Genomic DNA, 22,185 nt, shown 5'->3' with positions numbered 1-22,185 from the left:
TCCACTTACCCACCTGCTCCCCATATCCCCTAATTCCCTTATCGATCAGAAAACTATCTACCCGTGATTTAAACATATTCAACGAGGAAGCCTCCACCACTTCAATGGGCAGAGAATTCCAGAGATTCACTACCCTCTGAGAGAAGAAGTTCCCCCTCAACTCTGTTCTGAACCAGCCCCCCCTTATTTTGAGGCTGTGCCCTCTAGTTCTGGTTTCCCTTCTAAGTGGAAAGAATCTCTCCACCTCTACCCTATCCAGCCCCTTCATTATCTTATATGTCTCTATAAGATCACCCCTCACCCTTCTAAACTCCAACAAGTACAGACCCAATCTGTTTAATCTCTCCTCATAAGCTACACCCCTCATCTCCGGTATCAACCTGGTGAACCTTCTCTGCACTCCCTCCAAGGCCAATATATCCTTTCGCAAATAAGGGGACCAAAACTGCACACAGTACTCCAGTTGCGGCCTCACCAGTGCCTTGTACAGTTGCAGCAAGACCTCCCTGCCTTTATATTCTATCCCCCTCGCGATAAAGGCCAACATTCCATTCGCCTTCTTGATCACCTGCTGCACCTGCAGGCTGAGTTTTTGCGATTCGTGCACAAGGACCCCCAGGTCCCTCTGCACAGTCGCACGATGTAATTTTTCTCCATTTAAATAATATTCCAATTTACTATTATTTCTTCCAAAGTGGATAACCTCACATTTGCGAACGTTATATTCCATCTGCCAGATCCTCGCCCACTCGCTCAGCCTATCCAAATCTCTCTGCAGACTTTCCGCGTCCTCCACGCAATTCGCTTTCCCACTCACCTTCGTGTCATCAGCAAACTTGAATACCCTACATTCAGTCCCCTCCTCCAGATCATCTATGTAAATGGTAAACAATTGAGGCCCCAGCACCGATCCCTGCGGCACGCCACTGCACGTCACGTCACCAACTGCCAACCAGAAAAGCACCCATTTATCCCAACTCTCTGCTTCCTGTTAGATAGCCAATCCCCAATCCACGCCAACACCTTACCCCTAACTCCGTGTACCCCAATCTTCTGCAGCAACCTTTTGTGAGGCACCTTATCGAACGCCTTCTGGAAATCTAAAAACACCACATCCACCGGTTCCCCTCTGTCAACCGCACTAGTGACATCTTCATAAAAGTCCAGTAGATTCGTCAAACACGACTTTCCCTTCATGAATCCATGCTGCGTCTGCTTGATCAAACCATTCTTATTCAGGTGCTCTGTTATTTCCTCTTTAATAATGGACTCTAGCATCTTCCCAACTACGGACGTTAAGCTAACCGGCCTGTAGTTACCCGCCTTTTGTCTACTTCCTTTTTTAAACAGCGGCGTAACAGTAGCTGTTTTCCAGTCAGCCGGCACTACCCCAGAGTCCAGCGAATTTTGATAAATTACTACTAACGCATCTGCTATTACCTCAGCCATTTCTTTCAGTACCCTGGGATGCATTCCATCCGGGCCCGGGGACTTGTCTACCTTCAGTCCTATTAGTCTACCAAGCACCACCTCCTTAGTAACAGTAATTGTATTAAGGACCTCCCCTCCCACCAACTCTCGATCTCTAATATTCGGCAAACTATTTGTGTCTTCCACCGTGAAGACCGACACAAAGAACTTATTTAACGTCTCAGCCATTTCCTCGTTTTCCACTATTAAATCCCCCCCTCATCTTCCAAGGGTCCAACATTCACTCTAGCCACTCTATTCCTTTTTATATACTTGTAAAAACTTTTACTATCATTTTTTATATTTTGAGCTAGTTTAGTTTCATAATCTATCTTTCCTTTCTTAATCGCTTTCTTAGTCGTTCTTTGTTTTTCTTTAAAGCTTTCCCAATCCACTAATTCTCCACTATTTTTGGCCACTCTGTACGCATCTGATTTTATTTTAATACTCTCCTTTATTCCCTTCGTTATCCACGTCCGGTTATCCTTTTTCTTACAGTCCTTCTTTATCACCGGAATATATTTTTGCTGAGTACTTAAAAAAATCTCCTTAAAAATCCTCCACTGTTCCTCAGCTGTCCTACCTACCAGTCTGCTCGCCCAGTCTACATTAGCCAATTCCACCCTCATCCTATCGTACTCCCCTCTGTTCAAGCAGAGGACACTGGTTTGGGACCCTACTTTCTCACCCTCCATCTGTATCAGAAATTCCACCATATTATGATCACTCATCCCAAGAGGATCCTTCACAAGAAGATCCTTAATCCTACCTGTCTCATTGCACAGAACCAGATCCAAGATAGCTCGCTCTCTCGTAGGTTCTGTAACATACTGTTCAATGAAACAATCCCGACAGCATTCCAAGAACTCTTCCTCAAGCCCTCCACGTCCAATTTGAGTCGACCAATCAATATGTAGGTTAAAATCCCCCATGATTATTGCCGTTCCACTTTTGCACGCATCCATTATTTGCTTGTTTATAGCCCTCCCCACCTCTAAGTTATTATTTGGGGGCCTATAGACCACGCCTACCAGTGTCTTTCTCCCCCTACTATTCCTTATCTCCACCCACAACAATTCCACGTTTTGCTCCTTAGAGCCTATGTCGTCTCTCACTACCGTCCTGATATTATCCTTTATTAACAAAGCTACCCCACCTCCTTTTTCTACCTGTCTATCCTTCCTAAATGCCTGATAACCCTGTATATTCAGTTCCCAGTCCCGGTCACCCTGCAACCATGTTTCTGTGATGGACACTAGATCATATTCATTTGTATGGATTTGTGCCATCAACTCATTTACTTTGTTTCGAATGCTTCGTGCATTCAGGCAAAGTGTCTTTATGCCAGCCTTTATCTGGACCCGGTTTGTTGAAGCGCTACTAACATCTCCCAAGCCCTCTCCTCCTTTAGCTAGTTGTTTATTCACTATACTCCTGGCATTAGAGTAGACACCTCTCAATCCTATGGTCTGACCTCTCCCCTTCTCTGTTCCCAATCCACCTGCCCTCTTGCACTGCCTATAACCCTTCTCTGTTTGCGAGCTACCTTCCTCACTCTCAGTCACGTCACTTTGATCCCCTCCCCCCAATCTATCTAGTTTAAACTCTCCCCAGTAGCCTTAGCCAACCTTCCTGCCAGGATATTGGTCCCCCGGGATTCAAGTGCCACCCGTTTTTAGTATACAGGTCACACCTGCCCCTAAAGAGGTCCCAATGGTCCAGGAACCTGAATCCCTGCCCCCTGCACCATTCCCTCAGCCACACATTCATCCTCCACCTCACTCCATTCCTTTCCTCACCTTCCCGTGGCACAGGCAGCAATCCCGAGATTACTACCTTTGCTTTCCTCCTTCTCAGCTGTCTCCCTAATTCCCTATACTCTTTTTCCATGTTCCCTTCCCCCTTCTTACCCACATCAGCGGTACCAATATGTACCGCTACCTCCGGCTCCTCTCCCTCCCACCTCAGGATTTCTGGGACTCGCCCAGCGACATCCTGGATCCCAGCCCCAGGGAGGCAGACCACCATGCGAGACTCCCGCCTGCCTCCGCAAAATCGCCTGTCCGTCCCCCTGACTGTCGAGTCCCCGATTAATACCGCTTTCCTCCTCCTTTCCTTAGCCCTCTGAGTTACAGGGCCGGACTCCACCCCGGAGACACGGCCACTGCTGCTTCCCCCAGATGGGCTGTCCCCCCCAACAGTACTCAGACAGGAGTACTTGTTATGTAGGGGCACTTCCACCGGGGTGCTCTCAATCACCCGTGTTTTACCCTTCCTGGCTGTCACCCACTTGGCCTCCTCCCGTGGCCCTGGTGTGACCACCTGATGATAGCTCTTGTCTATCACCTCCTCATTCTCCCTCACCCGCCTAAGATCGTCAAGCTGCAGTTCCAGCTCCCTAACACGGGCCCTCAGGAACCGCAGCTCGACACACCCCTCACAGATGTGGATGTCCGGGAGGCCAGGTGCCTCCAGGACCTCCCACATACTGCACTGCGAGCACCACACTGGCTTTACACTCATATTTCACCCTTTCTTCCAAGGTACACAGAGAAAAGTAAATTATAAATAAAAAAAATAAGAAACTCACCCCTGCTCGCCCTTTCTGCCTAAGCCCGATGAGCCAAAGCCCCTCAGTTCTCACTCAGCTCCCTCTCACTCCGCTGCCCGCTCCCAACGCTGCCCATTAGATAGTGGGGCCTGCCTTTTAAACCTCCCGTGCACTAAAAAAAACTCAAAAGACCCTTTCCAGTAAACCCCGCGGCCACTGCCGGTTTCGCACCAACATGTAAAAATAAATAAATAAATAAATAACATCCGCGAAAAAGTACTTTAAATTAAATCTTACCCCAAAAATCCTGTCACCAGTCACACCTCTGCCTTTCTCCAAAGCAACAAAGAGGTGTATCCATGGTTCTCGAATCCTACCCTTCCTATCCTTTTTTACAGGCACATGCCTGTCCTGTAGCCCTAACAACTGTTCCTTAAAAGACTCCCACATGCCAGATGTGGATTTACCCTCAAACAGCCTCTCCCAATCAAGAGCTGCCAATTTCTGCCTAATCCCACTAAAGTTAGCCTTCCCCCAATCCAACACCTTACCCTTGGGACACCACTCATCCTTTTCCATCACTATCCTAAAGCTAACAGAATTGTGGTCACTGTTTGCCACATGTTCCCCTACCGAAAGTTTGAAGACCTGGCCGGGCTCATTCCCCAGTACGAGGTCCAGTATAGCCCCCTCTCTAGTCGGGCTATCTACATATTGTTCCAAAGAACCCTCCTGTACGCATTTTACAAATTCCTCCCCATTCAGAGTCCCTGCTCTCAGCGATTTCCAGTCTATACCAGGGAAATTGAAGTCTCCCACTACAACAACCCTATTTTTCCTGCACCTATCCAGTATCTCCTGACATATCCGTTCTTCCACTTCCCTTGTGCTGTTGGGGGGCCTGTAGTACACCCCCAACATAGTGACTGCGCCGTTCCTGTTTCTAAGCTCCCATGTACTCATCCAGGAGTCCCATGTACTCATCCAGGAGTCTCTTAAAAGACCCTATTGAGTTTGCCTCCACCACCACTGACGGCAGCCGATTCCGCTCGCCCACCACCCTCTGTGTGAAAAACTTCCCCCTAACATTTCCCCTGTACCTACCCCCCAGCACCTTAAACCTGTGTCCTCTCGTAGCAGCCATTTCCACCCTGGGAAAAAGCCTCTGAGAGTCCACTCGATCTATGCCTCTCAACATCTTATATACCTCTATTAGGTCTCCTCTCATCCTACGTCTCTCCAAGGAGAAAAGACTGAGCTCCCTCAGCCTATCCTGATAAGGCATGCCACTCAATCCAGGCAACATCCTTGTAAATCTCCTCTGCACCCTTTCAATCATTTCCACATCCTTCCTGTAATGAGGCAACCAGAACTGAGCACAGTACTCCAAGTGGGGTCTGACGAGGGTCTTATATAGCTGCATCATTATCCCCGGACTCCTAAACTCAATCCCTCGATTGATAAAGGCCAGCACACCATACGCCTTCTTAACCACCTCCTCCACCTGCGGGGCCGATTTTAGAGTCCTATGGACCCGGACTCCAAGGTCCTTCTGTTCCTCTACAGTACTCAGAGTCTTTCCCTTAATATTGTACTCCTCCATCCCATTTGACCTGCCAAAATGAACCACTACGCATTTATCTGGGTTGAAGTCCATCTGCCACTTGTCCGCCCAGTCTTGCATCCTATCTATGTCCCTCCGTAACTTCTGACATCCCTCCAAACCCTTTGAATGACAGCAGCCTATCAGATTTGAATTTGATGTTTTGATAACCTGTAAACCAATCCTATTGTGGGGATTTTGGTATGTCATCAGGGGTATAAGAGCCACTGCTCCCAGCTCTAGAGAACCAGACAGCAACTGCCTCTGCCACAGATCACAGCTTGAGAAAGAGACACAGCCAGCAACTGTCTTTGCCAGCATAACAGCCACATTTCATAGAATCATAGAAACCCTACACAGAAAGAGGCCATTCGGCCCATCGAGTCTGCACCGACCACAATCCCACCCAGGCCCTACCCCCATATTCCTACATATTTACCCACTAATCTCTCTAACCTACGCATCTCAGGACACTAAGGGCATTTTAAGCATGGCCAATCAACCTAACCTGCACATCTTTGGACTGTGGGAGGAAACCGGAGCACCCGGAGGAAACCCACGCAGACACGAGGAGAGTGTGCAAACTCCACACAGACAGTGACCCAAGCCGAACCAAGGTCCCTGGAGCTGATGACATACCAAAATCCCCACAATAGGATTGGTTTACAGCTTATCAAAACATCAAATTCAAATCTGATAGGCTGCTGTCATTCAAAGGGTTTGGAGGGATGTCAGAAGTTACTGAAGGACATAGTTAGCAGTGCTAACCACTGTGCTACCGTGCCGCCCTCTTTTATGTCTTAAAAGAAAGCCTCATCTCAATTAGAACATAGACATAGAACAGTACAGCACAGAACAGGCCCTTCGGCCCACAATGTTGTGCCGAACTTTATCTGAAACCAAGATCAAGCTATCCCACTCCCTATCATCCTGGTGTGCTCCATGTGCCTATCCAATAACTGCTTAAATGTTCCTAAAGTGTCTGACTCCACTATCACTGCAGGCAGTCCATTCCACACCCCAACCACTCTCTGCGTAAAGAACCTACCTCTGATATCCTTCCTGTATCTCCCACCACGAACCCTATAGTTATGCCCCCTTGTAATAGCTCCATCCACCCGAGGAAATAGTCTTTGAACGTTCACTCTATCTATCTCCTTCATCATTTTATAAACCTCTATTAAGTCTCCCCTCAGCCTCCTCCGCTCCAGAGAGAACAGCCCTAGCTCCCTCAACCTTTCCTCATAAGACCTACCCTCCAAACCAGGCAGCATCCTGGTAAATCTCCTCTGCACTCTTTCCAGCGCTTCCACATCCTTCTTATAATTGCAAAGGTACCAACAGAAAATAGTGAAGGCAAAAGAAGTCAGCAAAGAAGACAGAAGATTCCAGAAGCCGACAAACCTGGGTGAAATTTTGAGAGTGCTGAAGCGCAGATATTACCCCTTCTCACACACTCTTTAACAGATAGGGAGGTACTTCTCTTTGAGTGGTTGAGTGATAGTTCTCAGAGAGGAGATCAACCTTTCATTTCCTAACAATACTTTACAGCTTTTCATAAGTCCCACATTTCAAAGGTACTTTGGCAGAAGACTTGCTGCTATGCATTTTGTAAAGTTGCACATTACAGCTACATTATGCTAACGTTGTGCCTGATAAATGGTGGCAGGCATTAGAACCTGAGTTACTTTCTACAGGATTCCAAGACTCTGACCTACTGGTGAAGCCATTGTATTTACTTGGCTGTTCCAGTTCAGTTTGAGCTGCACCGTCAGCGCACCAGTACTGAGGGAGTGCTGCACTGTGTTACGAAGTTACTGTTTGTAAAATTACAAAAAAGTTGTAAAATGCTAAGAGCTGCAAAAATTGTATGGTCTGTTAAAAAATGTTTTTTTGCTATGCTTAGAAAGTTAAAACAAATGCAGGTGCATGCAGTACACAACTGAAACATTGTATCGAAGGGCTTAACAGCAGGGTTGCCTTAGTAACAGACTTCATGCATTTGAATCAGAACATGTTTTTGAGTTTTACCCAATCCGTTTAAATTAGGCATTTGAATAACTGCAGCCGATCAGATTTGAATTTGATGTTTTGGTAACCTGTAAACCAAACCTGTTGTGGAGACCTTGGTATGTCATGAGGGTTATAAAAGAGGCAAAGTACATGGACATAAGGGGTATAAAAGACAGGAGCAGTGGCACAAACAGTAGAAGAATGACTGCCACCTGACAAGTAACAGTTTAGTTCAGCTCACAGACAGAGAGAGAGAGAGACTTGCTGAATCTCTCATAGCTGCAGTACTAGAGCTAGTACTGAGGGAGTGCTGCACTGTCAGAGGGTCAGTACTGAGGGAGTGATACACTGTCAGAGGGTCAGTACTGAGGGAGTGCTGCACTGTCAGAGGGTCAGTACTGAGGGAGTGATACACTGTCAGAGGGTCAGTACTGAGGGAGTGATACACTGTCAGAGGGTCAGTACTGAGGGAGTGCTGCACTGTCAGAGGGTCAGTACTGAGGGAGTGCTGCACTGTCAGCGGGTCAGTACTGAGGGAGTGATACACTGTCAGAGGGTCAGTACTGAGGGAGTGCTGCACTGTCAGAGGGTCAGTACTGAGGGAGTGCTGCACTGTCAGAGGGTCAGTACTGAGGGAGTGATACACTGTCAGAGGGTCAGTACTGAGGGAGTGATACACTGTCAGAGGGTCAGTACTGAGGGAGTGCTGCACTGTCAGAGGGTCAGTACTGAGGGAGTGATACACTGTCAGAGGGTCAGTACTGAGGGAGTGCTGCACTGTCAGAGGGTCAGTACTGAGGGAGTGCTGCACTGTCAGAGGGTCAGTACTGAGGGAGTGATACACTGTCAGAGGGTCAGTACTGAGGGAGTGATACACTGTCAGAGGGTCAGTACTGAGGGAGTGCTGCACTGTCAGAGGGTCAGTACTGAGGGAGTGCTGCACTGTCAGGGGGTCAGTACTGAGTGAGTGCTGCACTGTCAGAGGGTCAGCACTGAAGGAGTGCTGCACTGTCAGAAGTTCAGTACTGAGGGAGTGCTGCACTGTCAGAGGGTCAATACTGAGGGAGTGCTGCGCTATCGGAGGGTCAGCACTGAGGGAGTGCTGCACTGTCACAGGGTCAGTACTGAGGGAGTGCTGCACTGTCAGAGGGTCAGCACTGAGTGAGTGCTGCGCTATCGGAGGGTCAGTACTGAGGGAGTGCTGCGCTGTCAGAGGGTCAGCACTGAGGGAGTGCTGCGCTATCGGAGGGTCAGCACTGAGGGAGTGCTGCGCTGTCAGAGGGTCAGTACTGATGGTGCACTGCACAGTCTAAGGATCAGTGCTGTGGGAGTGCTGCGCTGCCAGGGTCAGTGCTGAGGGAGTTCTGCGCTGTCAGATGGTCAGGACTGAGGGAATGCTGCCGTCTCAGAGCGGTGGTACTGAGGGAGTGCTGAGCTGTTGGAGGCTCCGCTCTGTCAAAGACTCTATTGACAATGTCATCACCTTACAGCTCCTGTACACTCTTCTTCATCATGTACTTTGCCTCTTTCTACAGACAATGTTCACCTTACCATCCCATGGACTCCACCCAACCAATGATTTCCTTTCGACAGCCCTGTTAAACTTTGCTTTCTCATGGATTCTATTCATACATTTGTTCTCTCCTCAGTCCATGTAGTCTCTTCATGATGTATTATTGTACACTTTTCACCCATTAACCTCCTTTCTTAGGCCATGGACTCTCCCCAGACTTGTGCTATTTCTTGCACAGTTTAATGGGAGTAAATATGCTCTGTAGGTCAGGCAGCATGTGTAGAGAAAGTGAATGTTTTTCTCAGAAAGGGAGAGGTCTTTCCTCAATGGGCAATGTGAAAAGTTCTCTTCTGTGTCTGAAGTTGCTCCACTTGAACAACTGCACTCCTGGCTAGGATTGGCTGTTTGAATGTCAAGTTTGTTTGAGCCTCTCCTATTGACTCTGCTGCTGTGTTTTTGATTGCAGGGTTTGTAAGCTATGACAATCCAGTCTCCTCACAGGCTGCCATACAAGCAATGAATGGCTTTCAGATTGGCATGAAGCGCCTGAAAGTACAACTCAAGCGATCAAAGAATGACAGCAAACCATACTGAGCTTTAGTCAAAATAAACTTGAGTTAAACATGTTCACTGGTAAGTTGGACTCAGCTGTGGAACCAATTACGAGAGAGGGTGGTCGTCAACCTCCTTGGGTAACCCCAACATGATGGGGGCCATTTTCGGCACTCTCAGTCTTTCTGTGTGTGTGTGTGCGTGCGTGTGTTTCACTTCTGTTTTTATTGACAAAATTAATAGTATGATTTCCTGTTGTGAAGTTTTATATACACACACGTACCAATGCTTCGTACAAGGGTAGTCTAAAGGTATTTTTCTTCAGAGATTTTAGCTGCCATATCACTTAGAATTTGGAGTTTGCTGTGTGTTTAGACGGCCAATTGTGTTAATGGAGAGAATCACTGCCGTTCAGTGGTATCTGTCAAAGTTCTTACTGCGTAGCCACCCTTTGAGGACTGAAGGATTTTCTATTTGAGTTGTCTCTTGCCATATTTGCCATACTCTAAAATGCTATACCATTGCAGTATTAACTGGGGTGGTGAAGGAATGGAGTAGCCATAAGGAACTGGTCAATATAGACAGTTTTAGTTCCAGAACATAGTGCCAATGCCATCACCTCACACGTCTCCATCTTCCTTTCCCTCAATTTTAGTTCTTTTTTCTGCTTTGCTTTCCTCCACTATTTTGTTCTCATCTTCTCCCCTCCCTCTCTCCTGCTTTCACCCTCCTCCCCCGTCTCCCCCCCAACCTCTCCCCTCTCCATCGCACCTCTCCCCCGCCTCCCCCTCTCCCGCCTCCCCCACACCCTCCTCCCCCCACACCTTCCTCCCCCTCACCCGCCTCCCTCTCTATTCCCTCCCTCCCCCCTCTCCCACCTTCCCCCCTCTCCCGTCTCCCCTTCTCCCATCTCTCCCACGTTCCCCCTCTCCCGCCTCCTCCCTCTCCCGCCTCCTCCCTCTCCCGCCTCCCCCCTCTCCCTCCCTCCCCCTCTCCCGCCTTCCCCCCTCTCCCGCCTTCCCCCCTCTCCCGCCTTCCCCCCTCTCCCGCCTTCCCCCCTCTCCCGCCTTCCCCCCACTCCCGCCTTCCCCCCACTCCCGCCTTCCCCCCTCTCCCGCCTTCCCCCCTCTCCCGCCTTCCCCCCTCTCCCGCCTTCCCCCCTCTCCCGCCTTCCCCCCTCTCCCGCCTTCCCCCCCTCCCGCCTTCCCCCCTCTCCCGCTTCCTCCCGCCTTCCCCCCTCTCCCTCCTTCCCCCCCTCTCCCGCCTTCCCCCCTCTCCCGCCTTCCCCCCTCTCCCGCCTTCCCCCCTCTCCCGCCTTCCCCCCTCTCCCGCCTTCCCCCCTCTCCCGCCTCCCCCCTCTCCCGCCTTCCCCCCTCTCCCCTCTCCCCCCTCCCGCCGCCTCCCCCCCTCCCGCCTCCCCTCTCACGCCTCCCTCCTCTCACGCCTCCCCCTTCTCCCCCCCGCCTCTCCCCCTCTCCCGCCTCCCCCATTCTCCTCCACTCTCTCCCTTCCCCCTTTCATCTCTCCAGCCACCTCTCCTCTCCCTCACCTTTTACTCTCTCATCCTTGCCTCCGCCTTTCCCTCACCCTCTCCGTCTCCCATACCTCTCCCCCATTTGCTCCTTCTCTCTCTTATCTCCCCCCCTTCCCCTCTTTCTCCCCTTCTCTGCCTTCCTGTGTTATATCAGACACTACATCAGTCCTCAAGGGGTGGGCACTGCCATTGAGCTCCCACTTAATCTCTCGAACTCCAAAGAAACCCGGTGCTGTGCATATACCGTATCCAACTTGAAAATCTACTTCCAGATGTTTGGAGGGTCACATCAAACTCCTCTAGAATTTTATTCTCTCCAGTTGTTTCTTTTTTGGAACCGATGGGATTTTTAAAACTAAACAGCCAAAATGTTTTCTTGTTTTCACACATTCAACAGAAAAAATCCCCCAGGGGATGAATGAGAATTTGTTTTAAAAATGCACAAAATGAGATTGGAATGAATGTACAATTACAGTTCTACCTTTTCTATTTTTATAGAGGTTTTTTACTGCTCCCAAGTGTTGGAGATTATTTATTATCTGAGATATTTTACTGGGGAAATCAGTGTTTTGTAGGCGATTGGCTTACATGGCTGTTATATGCAATGTTTGAGGTGGAACTACTGAAACAGGGTCCCGCTGAAGCTCTTTGATCCAAATACTTGAAACTTATTGTTTTTTAAATAGCTGTTTCGAGAGAAGCAGAAACTTTAATTTAAAAAGAAATGGCAAAATTCAGTCAAACCATTGCCTGTGTTAAGTGCCAGTGTCAGAGTATGCTCTTATTGAAAAGTTTGACTTTTTGTTTAATGTTGTCTTAACAGGACTCAGACAATGAGTGTGGGTTTCAAACTCGGGAATTATCCATGTGATGGGTGTTGTAGAGTGTGGGCCGGTGGGGAGAACAACATGTTCAGGGCGGGGGAGCCATGACCCAAAAGCAAGCCATCAATATTTAAATTCATCCCTTGGAGAAACAGCAGTGATTGATTCTGCTCTCTCCTGGCCCCGTCACCCACCTCCCCATCAAACTGAACTCTCAGTGCATGCAAAGACCGGCTTCTCCATCTCTCCCTCCCTCTTTGTACCCTGCGCTGAATCACTACTATTGCTCCCCAAGTGCCATGAAACCGAATCCTAGTTTGCACCGGGGAGCCAGGGCTGTGCATGAGGAACGCAACTGGTCATTGTGCAGGACTCCAACATCCATAAGGTAGAAACCCTCTTCCTGCTCCTCCAAAGATCTGTGCAAATGATCCAGATGGACACACAAAAGGAATGCTGCACTGTCTCAGAGTCTGTACTGAGAGAGTGCTGTACTGTCAGGGTCTGTACTGATGGAGCGCTGCACTGCCAGAGGGTCAGTGCTGTCGGGGGTGCTGCACTGACAGAGGGCAAGTATTGATGGAGTGCTGCACTGTCAGAGGGATCAGTACTGAGGGAGTCTGGAAGTTGTCATAGTCCTAGATGACCATAGGCTGCTCACCCCTTTGAAGGGCAGAGCTGATTGGTGGTGATTTAACCTGAAGGTCACCACACCTCAGGCAAGGGCTGAGAAGGCAGACCTTCATGAATAACCTCAGCCGGTACAGGAATTGATCCTGCACTTCTGGCATCGCTCTGCATCAATAACCAACCATTCAGCCAACTGAAGAATGCTGCACTGTCGGAGGGTCAGTACTGGGGGAGTGCTGCACTGTCAGAGTTGCCATTTTTCAAATGTTGTTAAACTGGTCTGCCCACTGAGGTAGATGTAAAAGATTTGGCAGCACGATTGGCAGAGGAGCAGAGTCCCTCGTGTTCCTGTTGTTTGTGAGACTACATAATGTGCAATTTGCCAGCTGAGTTCCCCATGTTACAGGAACTTGCACTTGAGAAAGTGCTGAGGGGCTTTGGGTGGTTCTGAGATGGTAAAAGGCACTGAAATGTTTCCTCCTGTTCTTGACCTGCATCTGTGTTATTGGAGTGGTTAATAACCAGAGCTTTATGAAGCGGTGACTCAACTTTACTTCCAGGCCACTGTTCATCTCTCATTACATGGTTTGTAGCTGGGAACATTTTTTTTGAATGCTGCTTTACCTGTACAAATCTTTTCAGTGGATTTTTCTCATCCTCAGTTTCTGTGCTAGTCTGTCCCCAGTTTGTGTCTGTCTGTTCACTTACTGGCATCCTCCCTTTGACAGAAAATATCTCCTTTATTGCAATCAGCAAACTGCAAATAAAAGGACACAGGGCGAGGGCCCCTGCCCCTTTCTCATCTTCCAATCCCTTACCCCTTTGGGTGGCTTGGGGTTGTCTGGCGTCCTAGTTGTGTGCATTGTGTGTGTGTGTATGATGTGTGTGTGTGTGTATGATGTGTATGTATTGCATCTGTTTAGCATGTGCTGTTTCTGTCCCCATTTTTCAAATTATGCATTGACCCCATGCACCGTATCATTGTGTTTTGTTCTTAATTTTAATTTTATTTTATTTCTTCCTTTTTTATGGCTTTGTGTAACTTGGTCCTTCTCCCTTTCTGGTTTTGTTTTTTTTTTCTAGATATCTTCGTGCCCGTTTGTTCATCGTCTGCCTAGCATGTTGCTGTGACGTCCAAGTTCATCGTCCCCTCGTTGTCTCTCAGCTTCTCTGATGCTTGACCTCTACTGAACTTTGACCTTGTTTTGATCTTATTAAATTTGATATATTTCAGAAACCTTTTGTTCACCTCTTCCCCTGTCCCCCGCCCCACCTAAACCCCACTCAATACTGCTGGGGTAGGCTGCATTAAACATTTAAATCTTCTTTAAGAGTCTATTTTTCTAGAATTTCTTATCTAAATTGCAGCATTTTGACACTTCTTTCTACTCCTTTTTGCGAAGCGCCCTTCCTAGTATGAGCAGAGGCTTTATATCTCGAGCAACCAGTTGATAAAAAAGCAGAAAATGATTTGTGTGTGATCGTGTTTCCGTTATTTTAAAGTTGCAGTATGTTTAGAACAGTGTGGAGTGTTTGCCGCATTTTGTTCCCAGGGAAATGAAGCTGAGGTGCATCTCCTCTACAAGTTGCCAGGGCTAAGGTTTCTCTTTCTCCAGTTCAATCATTACCTTTCCCAATCACCCACCTGCATATCCCGTTCCATGTTGGCCCTCCCCACCCCCTCTTCCCTACCCCCTCTTCCCCACCCCCTCTTCCCCACCCCCTCTTCCCCACCCCCTCTTCCCCACCCCCTCTTCCCCAGCCCCGCCCCACCCCCTCTTCCCCACCCCCTCTTCCCCACCCCCTCTTCCCCACCCCCTCCCCACCCCCAGCTCCTCCCCACCCTCAGCCCCTCCCCACACCCAGCCCCTCTTCCCCAGCCCCTCCCCACCCCCTCTTCCCCAGCCCCTCCCCACCCCCTCTTCCCCAGCCCCTCCCCACCCCCTCTTCCCCAGCCCCTCCCCACCCCCTCTTCCCCAGCCCCTCCCCACCCCCTCTTCCCCAGCCCCTCCCCACCCCCTCTTCCCCAGCCCCTCTTCCCCAGCCCCTCTTCCCCAGCCCCTCTTCCCCAGCCCATCCCCACCCCCTCTTCCCCAGCCCATCCCCACCCCCTCTTCCCCAGCCCCTCCCCACCCCCTCTTCCCCAGCCCCTCCCCACCCCCTCTTCCCCAGCCCCTCCCCACCCCCTCTTCCCCAGCCCCTCCCCACCCCCTCTTCCCCAGCCCCTCCCCACCCCCTCTTCCCCAGCCCCTCCCCACCCCCTCTTCCCCAGCCCCTCCCCACCCCCTCTTCCCCAGCCCCTCCCCACCCCCTCTTCCCCAGCCCCTCCCCACCCCCTCTTCCCCAGCCCCTCTTCCCCAGCCCCTCCCCACCCCCTCTTCCCCAGCCCCTCCCCACCCCCTCTTCCCCAGCCCCTCCCCACCCCCTCTTCCCCAGCCCCTCCCCACCCCCTCTTCCCCAGCCCCTCCCCACCCCCTCTTCCCCAGCCCCTCCCCAGCCCCTCTTCCCCAGCCCCTCCCCACCCCCTCCCCACCCCCTCTTCCCCAGCCCCTCCCCACCCCCTCTTCCCCAGCCCCTCCCCACCCCCTCTCCACCCCCTCTTCCCCAGCCCCTCTCCACCCCCTCTTCCCCAGCCCCTCCCCACCCCCTCTTCCCCAGCCCCTCCCCACCCCCTCTTCCCCAGCCCCTCCCCACCCCCTCTTCCCCAGCCCCTCCCCACCCCCTCTTCCCCAGCCCCTCCCCACCCCCTCTTCCCCAGCCCCTCCCCACCCCCTCTTCCCCAGCCCCTCCCCACCCCCTCTTCCCCAGCCCCTCCCCACCCCCTCTTCCCCAGCCCCTCCCCACCCCCTCTTCCCCAGCCCCTCCCCACCCCCTCTTCCCCAGCCCCTCCCCACCCCCTCTTCCCCAGCCCATTCCCACCCCCTCTTCCCCAGCCCATTCCCACCCCCTCTTCCCCAGCCCATTCCCACCCCCTCTTCCCCAGCCCATCCCCACCCCCTCTTCCCCAGCCCATCCCCACCCCCTCTTCCCCAGCCCATCCCCACCCCCTCTTCCCCAGCCCATCCCCACCCCCTCTTCCCCAGCCCATCCCCACCCCCTCTTCCCCAGCCCATCCCCACCCCCTCTTCCCCAGCCCCTCCCCCTCTTCCCCAGCCCCTCCCCCTCTTCCCCTCCCCCCTTCCCCAGCCCCTCCCCACACACAGCCCCTCCCCACACCCAACCCCACCCCCAGCCCAGCCCCTCCCCACACCCAGCCCCTCCCCACACCCAGCCCCTCCCCACACCCAGCCCCTCCCCACACCCAGCCCCTCCCCACACCCAGCCCCTCCCCACACCCAGCCCCTCCCCACACCCAGCCCCTCCCCACACCCAGCCCCTCCCCACACCCAGCCCCTCCCCACACCCAGCCCCTCCCCACACCCTCTTCGCCAGCCCCCCCACCCCCTCCTCCCCAGCCCCCCCACCCCCTCCTCCCCAGCCCCCCCACCCCCTCTTCCCCAGCCCCCCCAACCCCTCTTCCCCAGCCCCCCCACCCCTTCCCCAGCCCCCCCACCCCTTCCCCAGCCCCCCCACCCCTTCCCCAGCCCCCCCACCCCTTCCCCAGCCCCCCCACCCCTTCCCCAGCCCCTCCACCCCTTCCCCAGCCCCTCCCCATCTCTTCCCCAGCCCCTCCCCATCTCTTCCCCAGCCCCTCCCCATCTCTTCCCCAGCCCCTCCCCATCTCTTCCCCAGCCCCTCCCCATCTCTTCCCCAGCCCCTCCCCATCTCTTCCCCAGCCCCTCCCCATCTCTTCCCCAGCCCCTCCCCATCTCTTCCCCAGCCCCTCCCCATCTCTTCCCCAGCCCCTCCCCATCTCTTCCCCAGCCCCTCCCCATCTCTTCCCCAGCCCCTCCCCATCTCTTCCCCAGCCCCTCCCCATCTCTTCCCCAGCCCCTCCCCATCTCTTCCCCAGCCCCTCCCCATCTCTTCCCCAGCCCCTCCCCATCTCTTCCCCAGCCCCTCCCCATCTCTTCCCCAGCCCCTCCCCATCTCTTACCCAGCCCCTCCCCATCTCTTACCCAGCCCCTCCCCATCTCTTACCCAGCCCCTCCCCATCTCTTCCCCAGCCCCTCCCCATCTCTTCCCCAGCCCCTCCCCATCTCTCCCCGCCCCCGTCCACCCCCCTTTCTCCCCCCCCCTCTCCCCCCCGCCCACCCCCCTCTCTCCCCCGTCCACCCCCCTTTCTCCCCCCCCGTCCACGCCCCTCTCTCCCCCCCGTCCACCCCCCTCTCTCCCCGTCCACCCCCCCTCTCTCCCCCCCCATCCACCCCCCTCTCCCCCTCCCCCGTCCACCCCCCCTCTCTCCCCCTCCCCCGTCCACCCCCCCTCTCTCCCCCCCCCGTCCAGCCCCCCTCTCTCCCCCCCGTCCACCCCCCTCTGTCCCCCCCGTCCACCCCTCCTCTCCCCCCGCCGTCCACCCCTCCTCTCCCCCCCCCCCCGTCCACCCCCCTCTCTTCCCCCCGTTCACCCCCCTCTCTCCCCCCCGTCCACCTCCCTCTTCCCCCCCCGTCCACCCCCCTGTCTCCCCCCCGTCCACCCCCCTGTCTCCCCCCCGTCCACCCCCCTCTCTCCCCCCCATTCACCCCCCCTCTCACCCCGTCCACACCTCCTCTCCCCCCCCCGTCCACACCCCCTCTCTCCCCCCCCCGTCCACACCCCCTCTCTCCCCCCCCGTCCACACCCCCTCTCTCCCCCCCGTCCACCCCCCTCTCTCCCCCTCTCCCAGTCTGTTCCCCTCGCTTTCAGTCTGTGCGCTCGCTCTCTCTCCCCTCCGCCCGCCTGCCCGCGCTCTCTCCCCCCTGCCCACCCGCACTCTCTCCCCCCTTCCCACCCGCGCTCTCTCCCCCTGCCCGCCCGCGCTCTCTCACCCCTGCCCACCTGCGCTCTCTCCCCCCTGCCCACTCGCACTCTCTCGCTCTCCCCTCCGCCCGCCCGCACTCTCTCTCTCTCCCCTCCGCCCAACTGCGCTCTCTCTCTCCCCTCCGCCCACCCATGCTCTCTCTCTTTCCCCTCCGCCCGCCCGTGCTCTCTCTCTCCTCTCCGCCCGCCCGTGCTCTCTCTCTCCCCTCCGCCCACCCGCGCGCTCTCTCCCCCCTGCCCACCCGCGCGCTCTCTCCCCTGCCCACCCGCGCGCTCTCCCCCCTGCCCACCCGCGCGCTCTCTCTCCCCTCCGCCCACCCGCGCGCTCTCTCTCCCCTCCGCCCACCCGCACTCTCTCGCTCTCCCCTCCGCCCGCCCGCTGTCTCGCTCTCCCCTCCGCCCGCCCGCGCACTCTCTCTCCCCTCCGCCCGCCCGCGCGCTCTCTCTCCCCTCCACCCGCCCGCGCGCTCTCTCTCCCCTCCGCCCGCCCGCACTCTCTCTCTCCCCTCTGCCCTCCCGCTCACTCTCTCCCCTCCGCCCTCCCGCTCGCTCTCTCCCCTCCGCCCGCCCGCTCTCTCTCCCATCCATCCACCCGCTCTTCCCGCGGCCCCCAGCCTCTCTCTTCCTTCCCCCCACTGATACTGGAGTGATGTTAATAAAGATGAGTTTGAATAGCTTCTTTCAAGGCGGTGGCCATTTCCCATCGGGTTTATTTTTGGCACTTTGGTTTTCTTGTCTTTAGCAGTAAGTGTTTGAAGAAACAAAACAAAAATGGGAAGTCTTTTGTTTAATGTTGTCGAGTTTGGTGTGAATATACCCTTGCATGTATTGTATTTCTCAGCAAAATGTGATGTGACTTATTAACTCTATTAGTGCCAAGTGTTATTTGCATGTTACAGCCTTTTCCACTTTGTACTGCTTTTCTCTCTTTCTGACTTCAAATTTACTGTTTGATAAAGTGCAAAAATAATGAGTTGGAGGTTTAAATAAAGTATATTTTTGAACTCTGGTGTTGCAAATATGCACAGAGAGGTGGGTCTTGTTGAACATTTCCCCTCCATCTGCTTTCACCCAGCATTCAGAGTGACAGCAATCCCACACACTCGTGTTGATGCAGTGTGTGTAGTGAGCTTCTGTGTTTCTGTTTACATATATCTAGAAATGTTTGGTTTTCCTCGAGGTTAGTTGTCAAATGACTTGGTGTTTGCTGGAATCTATGTGGGATGAATGGGAGGGAGATATTCCGAGAGCTGGATACTTTATGAAGTGAATCACAGCTGGGATTCTGGAGAAGCACAGTGCTGGTCTCTGTTGTGGTTTGGACAAGTTGAGGGCTTGGGTACATTTCTGCTAACTCATTGGGTGCTGAGGATGGAAGATCCATTCCCTCTCTTGGGAAATCCCCTCCTACAACTCCATTCAGATATGTCTTCATGATTGGTGCAACCTCAAACATCACCTTCCAACATCACCTCACAACCTACACAATGAACCCTCAACCCAAAACACCCTCCAACTCGGAACGCCCTGCCTCAACCCAGAACATGCCCCCACACCCCCCCCCCCCCCCCCCCCCCCGGACCCAGAGCACACGCTCCCCCAAACCCAGAATGCCTACCCTTCAACCCGTAACGCCGCCCCCTTTGAACCAGAACGGCCGCCCCTAACCCCGGAATGCCCCTCCCTCTCGGCCTGGAGCGCCCCCTCAACCCAGAATGCCCCGCCCCCTTCAACCCGGAGTGACCCGCAAACCTCCAACCCAACACTGTCTCTTAACCATCCCTCCACGCACCCACAGTCCTGTCTCTTAAACCTCCCCCCCCACGCTCATAGTTCTGTCTCTTAACGCCCCTGCCCCCCCACAGCCCTGCCTCTTAAACCACCTCACCCCCCACACCCATGGTCCTGTCTCTTAAAACCACACCCCTCCCAACATGCACACATGCCTCTTAACACCTTCCCACCCGATCCTCTCGTGCCCCACCGATTGCTCTGCTTTTTCGAAATCCTCTCCAGCCCTTCATAACCTTGCCTCTTAAGACATCAGGATACAAATGGACAAGGGCGTGCCAAGCACTGAATATATTATTGATGCATACAAATCTGACTCTCCCAACACAATGCATATTCCTGAATCTCCTAATCTGCCAATTTAGTAACTGAAATCCCTCCATTCCTGTTAATCATACTTTTCAAATAAAATGGCCCCCTTAAAAAAGGGGGCCATTATGATTAAATCTCCCAGCTCCTAATTTCTCCGTAGGAGACAATGATTGATTTGCCTGCCCTTTCTCCTTGAATTTTGACCCTGTTTAAGACCAGTTAGTTGGGAGATTTATTCCGGATGCACACCAGCTGACCTGCAGGGTCTGACGACCACACAGCAGAGCTTGAGCCTACCAGGCACACTCAGCAATGTGCTTGGAATGGGGGAACAGTATCACTGTTCAAATCCTCAACTCACTAACCCTGCTAACCCATACAGGACAGACAGTCTCACATCAGCTCAAGCCAATGTAGATAATAACACTCCAGTTGTGCCCTCAAAGTACATTCACTATGGCTCCCGTTTTCTCTTCATGAAATAATTGCTCAGAATTAACCCTCCCCAACACAACAAACCTGGACAGCCTGTACTCCGCCACCAGGGAAACTTGATTCCTGATTGACAGGTGATGAGGGTGCTGCGAGGTGTGGAGGAGAGTGGTAGCACCACTGTTGTTGCCTCACCCCTCAAACACTCTTTGGCTATGTTCCCTCTCCAGTATCATTGCCAATCCTCATTCAGTGGCCCTAACTGTATTGCCTGCACCAGAATCCTGTGGAAAATACTTAGCAGATGTTTAATTGCCATCTTGTTGTCTTTTGATAATGTAAAGATTACAAACGAACACAAAATACTTGAGTGACTGACTGATTTTTTCCAAACTCTTGCTGCTTTGTGAGTTAACAAACAATTCAGAATCCTGTGGGCTTTTTATTGGTACAAACTGATTGTATTTAACTATAGATTTTGTAAAACTTTGCCTTTTATACGAGGACTATAAAACGATTAACAAATGTGAACGTTACTGATTTCTAGAAGTTTGCCACAATGACCAAACCTCTCTACTAAAGTAAAATGCCATTTTGCTCTCTTATTACAAAAGGAAAAGCTTCTTTTTTTGCAAAGTGTCATTATTTAGTGTGATTTTCTTTTGTGATGTAACCTTGAGACAAATTATGGAATTAATAATAAAAAAAACAAAAAACCACAAGTTGTTTTGGAGCCAACAGTTTGTGTAGAAGAATGGCAAAATGTTGCTAGATTGAATAAAGCTGGTATTTGTTTCAGAATTTTCCTACTATTTTTGTCTTGAAAGGGTACTAAACTGTTTTAACTGCACGCACAGATTTGCAGTCATTTTGTATGAGAGTGTGGTACCTTCCTTGTTTAGTATTTACTATTAAACAGTTTGAGAAGATTCTGCCATCTGCCTCTTTTCTGCATGTGTGTGTGCATGCACGAAGTGCATACAGGTACTTTACATTCATGAATCTGTGATTTTCATATTCATTCTGGGATCTAGATGTCACCAGCATTTAATATTCTCCTCTCGTGTTATTGAGAGCATGATAATTGAATCGCCGTGCTCTGGATGAATCCCATAGTACTTTTAGGTAGAGAATTCCAGGATTTGACCCAGTGAAATAAAATAACGATGATTTATTTTTTATTAATTTACAGGATGTGGGTGTTGCTGGCTAGGCCAGCACTTATTGCCCATCCCTAATTGTCATTGCGAAGGTGGTGGTGAGCTGCCTTCTTGAACCGCTGCAGTCTCTTTGGTGTAGGTACACCTACAGTGCTGTGCGGGATGGAGTTTCAGGGTTTTGAGCCAACGACACTGAAGGAACAGTGGTATATTTCCACGTCAGGATGGTGAGTGGCTTGGAGGGGAACCTCCAGGTGGTGGTGTTCTTGCCCCTTAGGTTACAAACGAACCCAGTATCATATTTCTTTGTGAATGCCTCCTACTTATTTTACACATTAGCGCTGCCTCCTACATTGGAGTCAGCTTTATCTACAATCTTAGCAGCTATTTTGTGTTTCTCCCTTTCACAATGATATATTGTGATACTCGTTAGACAAATGTTCAGACACTAAATCTGGCTCATTATACATTACTAATCCCCTTATTGGATCTTTGCTGCAGAAATCTATGATGGACGCACAAACTAGTCTACTTATCGATATCTTCATGAGATTTGATTTGATTTATTATTGTCACGTATTAACATACAGTGAAAAGTAATGTTTCTTGCATGCTATACAGACAAAAACATACCGTTCATAGAGAAGGAAACAAGAGCGTGCAGAATGTAGTGACACAGTCATAGCTACGGTGTAGAGAAAGATCAACTTAATGTAAGGTAAGTCCATTCAAAAGTCTGACAGCAGCAGGGAAGCCGCTTGTTCTTGAGGCGGTTGGTACATGACCTCAGACCTTTGTATCTTTTTCCCGAAGGAAGAAGGTGGAAGAGAGAATGTCCTGGGCGTGTGGGGTCCTCAATTATGCTGGCTGCTTTGCCGAGGCAGCGGGAAGTATAGACAGA

The 22,185-nt window shown here is 52.0% G+C and overlaps 1 protein-coding gene across 2 annotated transcripts in view; it reads left to right on the top strand.

Moving 5' to 3' along the window:
- Positions 1–14,617, top strand: part of LOC144498727 (CUGBP Elav-like family member 1) — a 42,485-nt gene extending 27,868 nt beyond the window's left edge. The window contains exons 4-5 of one of the 2 annotated variants that reach the window (XM_078220299.1): positions 9,617–9,783; positions 13,774–14,611. In XM_078220299.1, coding sequence (XP_078076425.1) covers positions 9,617–9,744 — 128 coding nt within the window. In that variant the 3' untranslated portion in view covers positions 9,745–9,783; positions 13,774–14,611. Of the gene's footprint in view, positions 1–9,616; positions 9,784–13,773 lie in introns of both variants that reach the window. The other variant, XM_078220300.1, reaches the window with a different exon arrangement.
- Positions 14,618–22,185: the final 7,568 nt, after the last annotated feature.

The sequence above is a fragment of the Mustelus asterias genome, chromosome 9 (genome assembly GCF_964213995.1).
Source record: "Mustelus asterias chromosome 9, sMusAst1.hap1.1, whole genome shotgun sequence".
Classification (NCBI taxonomy): Eukaryota; Metazoa; Chordata; class Chondrichthyes; order Carcharhiniformes; family Triakidae; genus Mustelus; species Mustelus asterias.
Note: the sequence above shows the minus strand (reverse complement) of the source record. Positions and strands in the feature narration are given on the sequence as shown.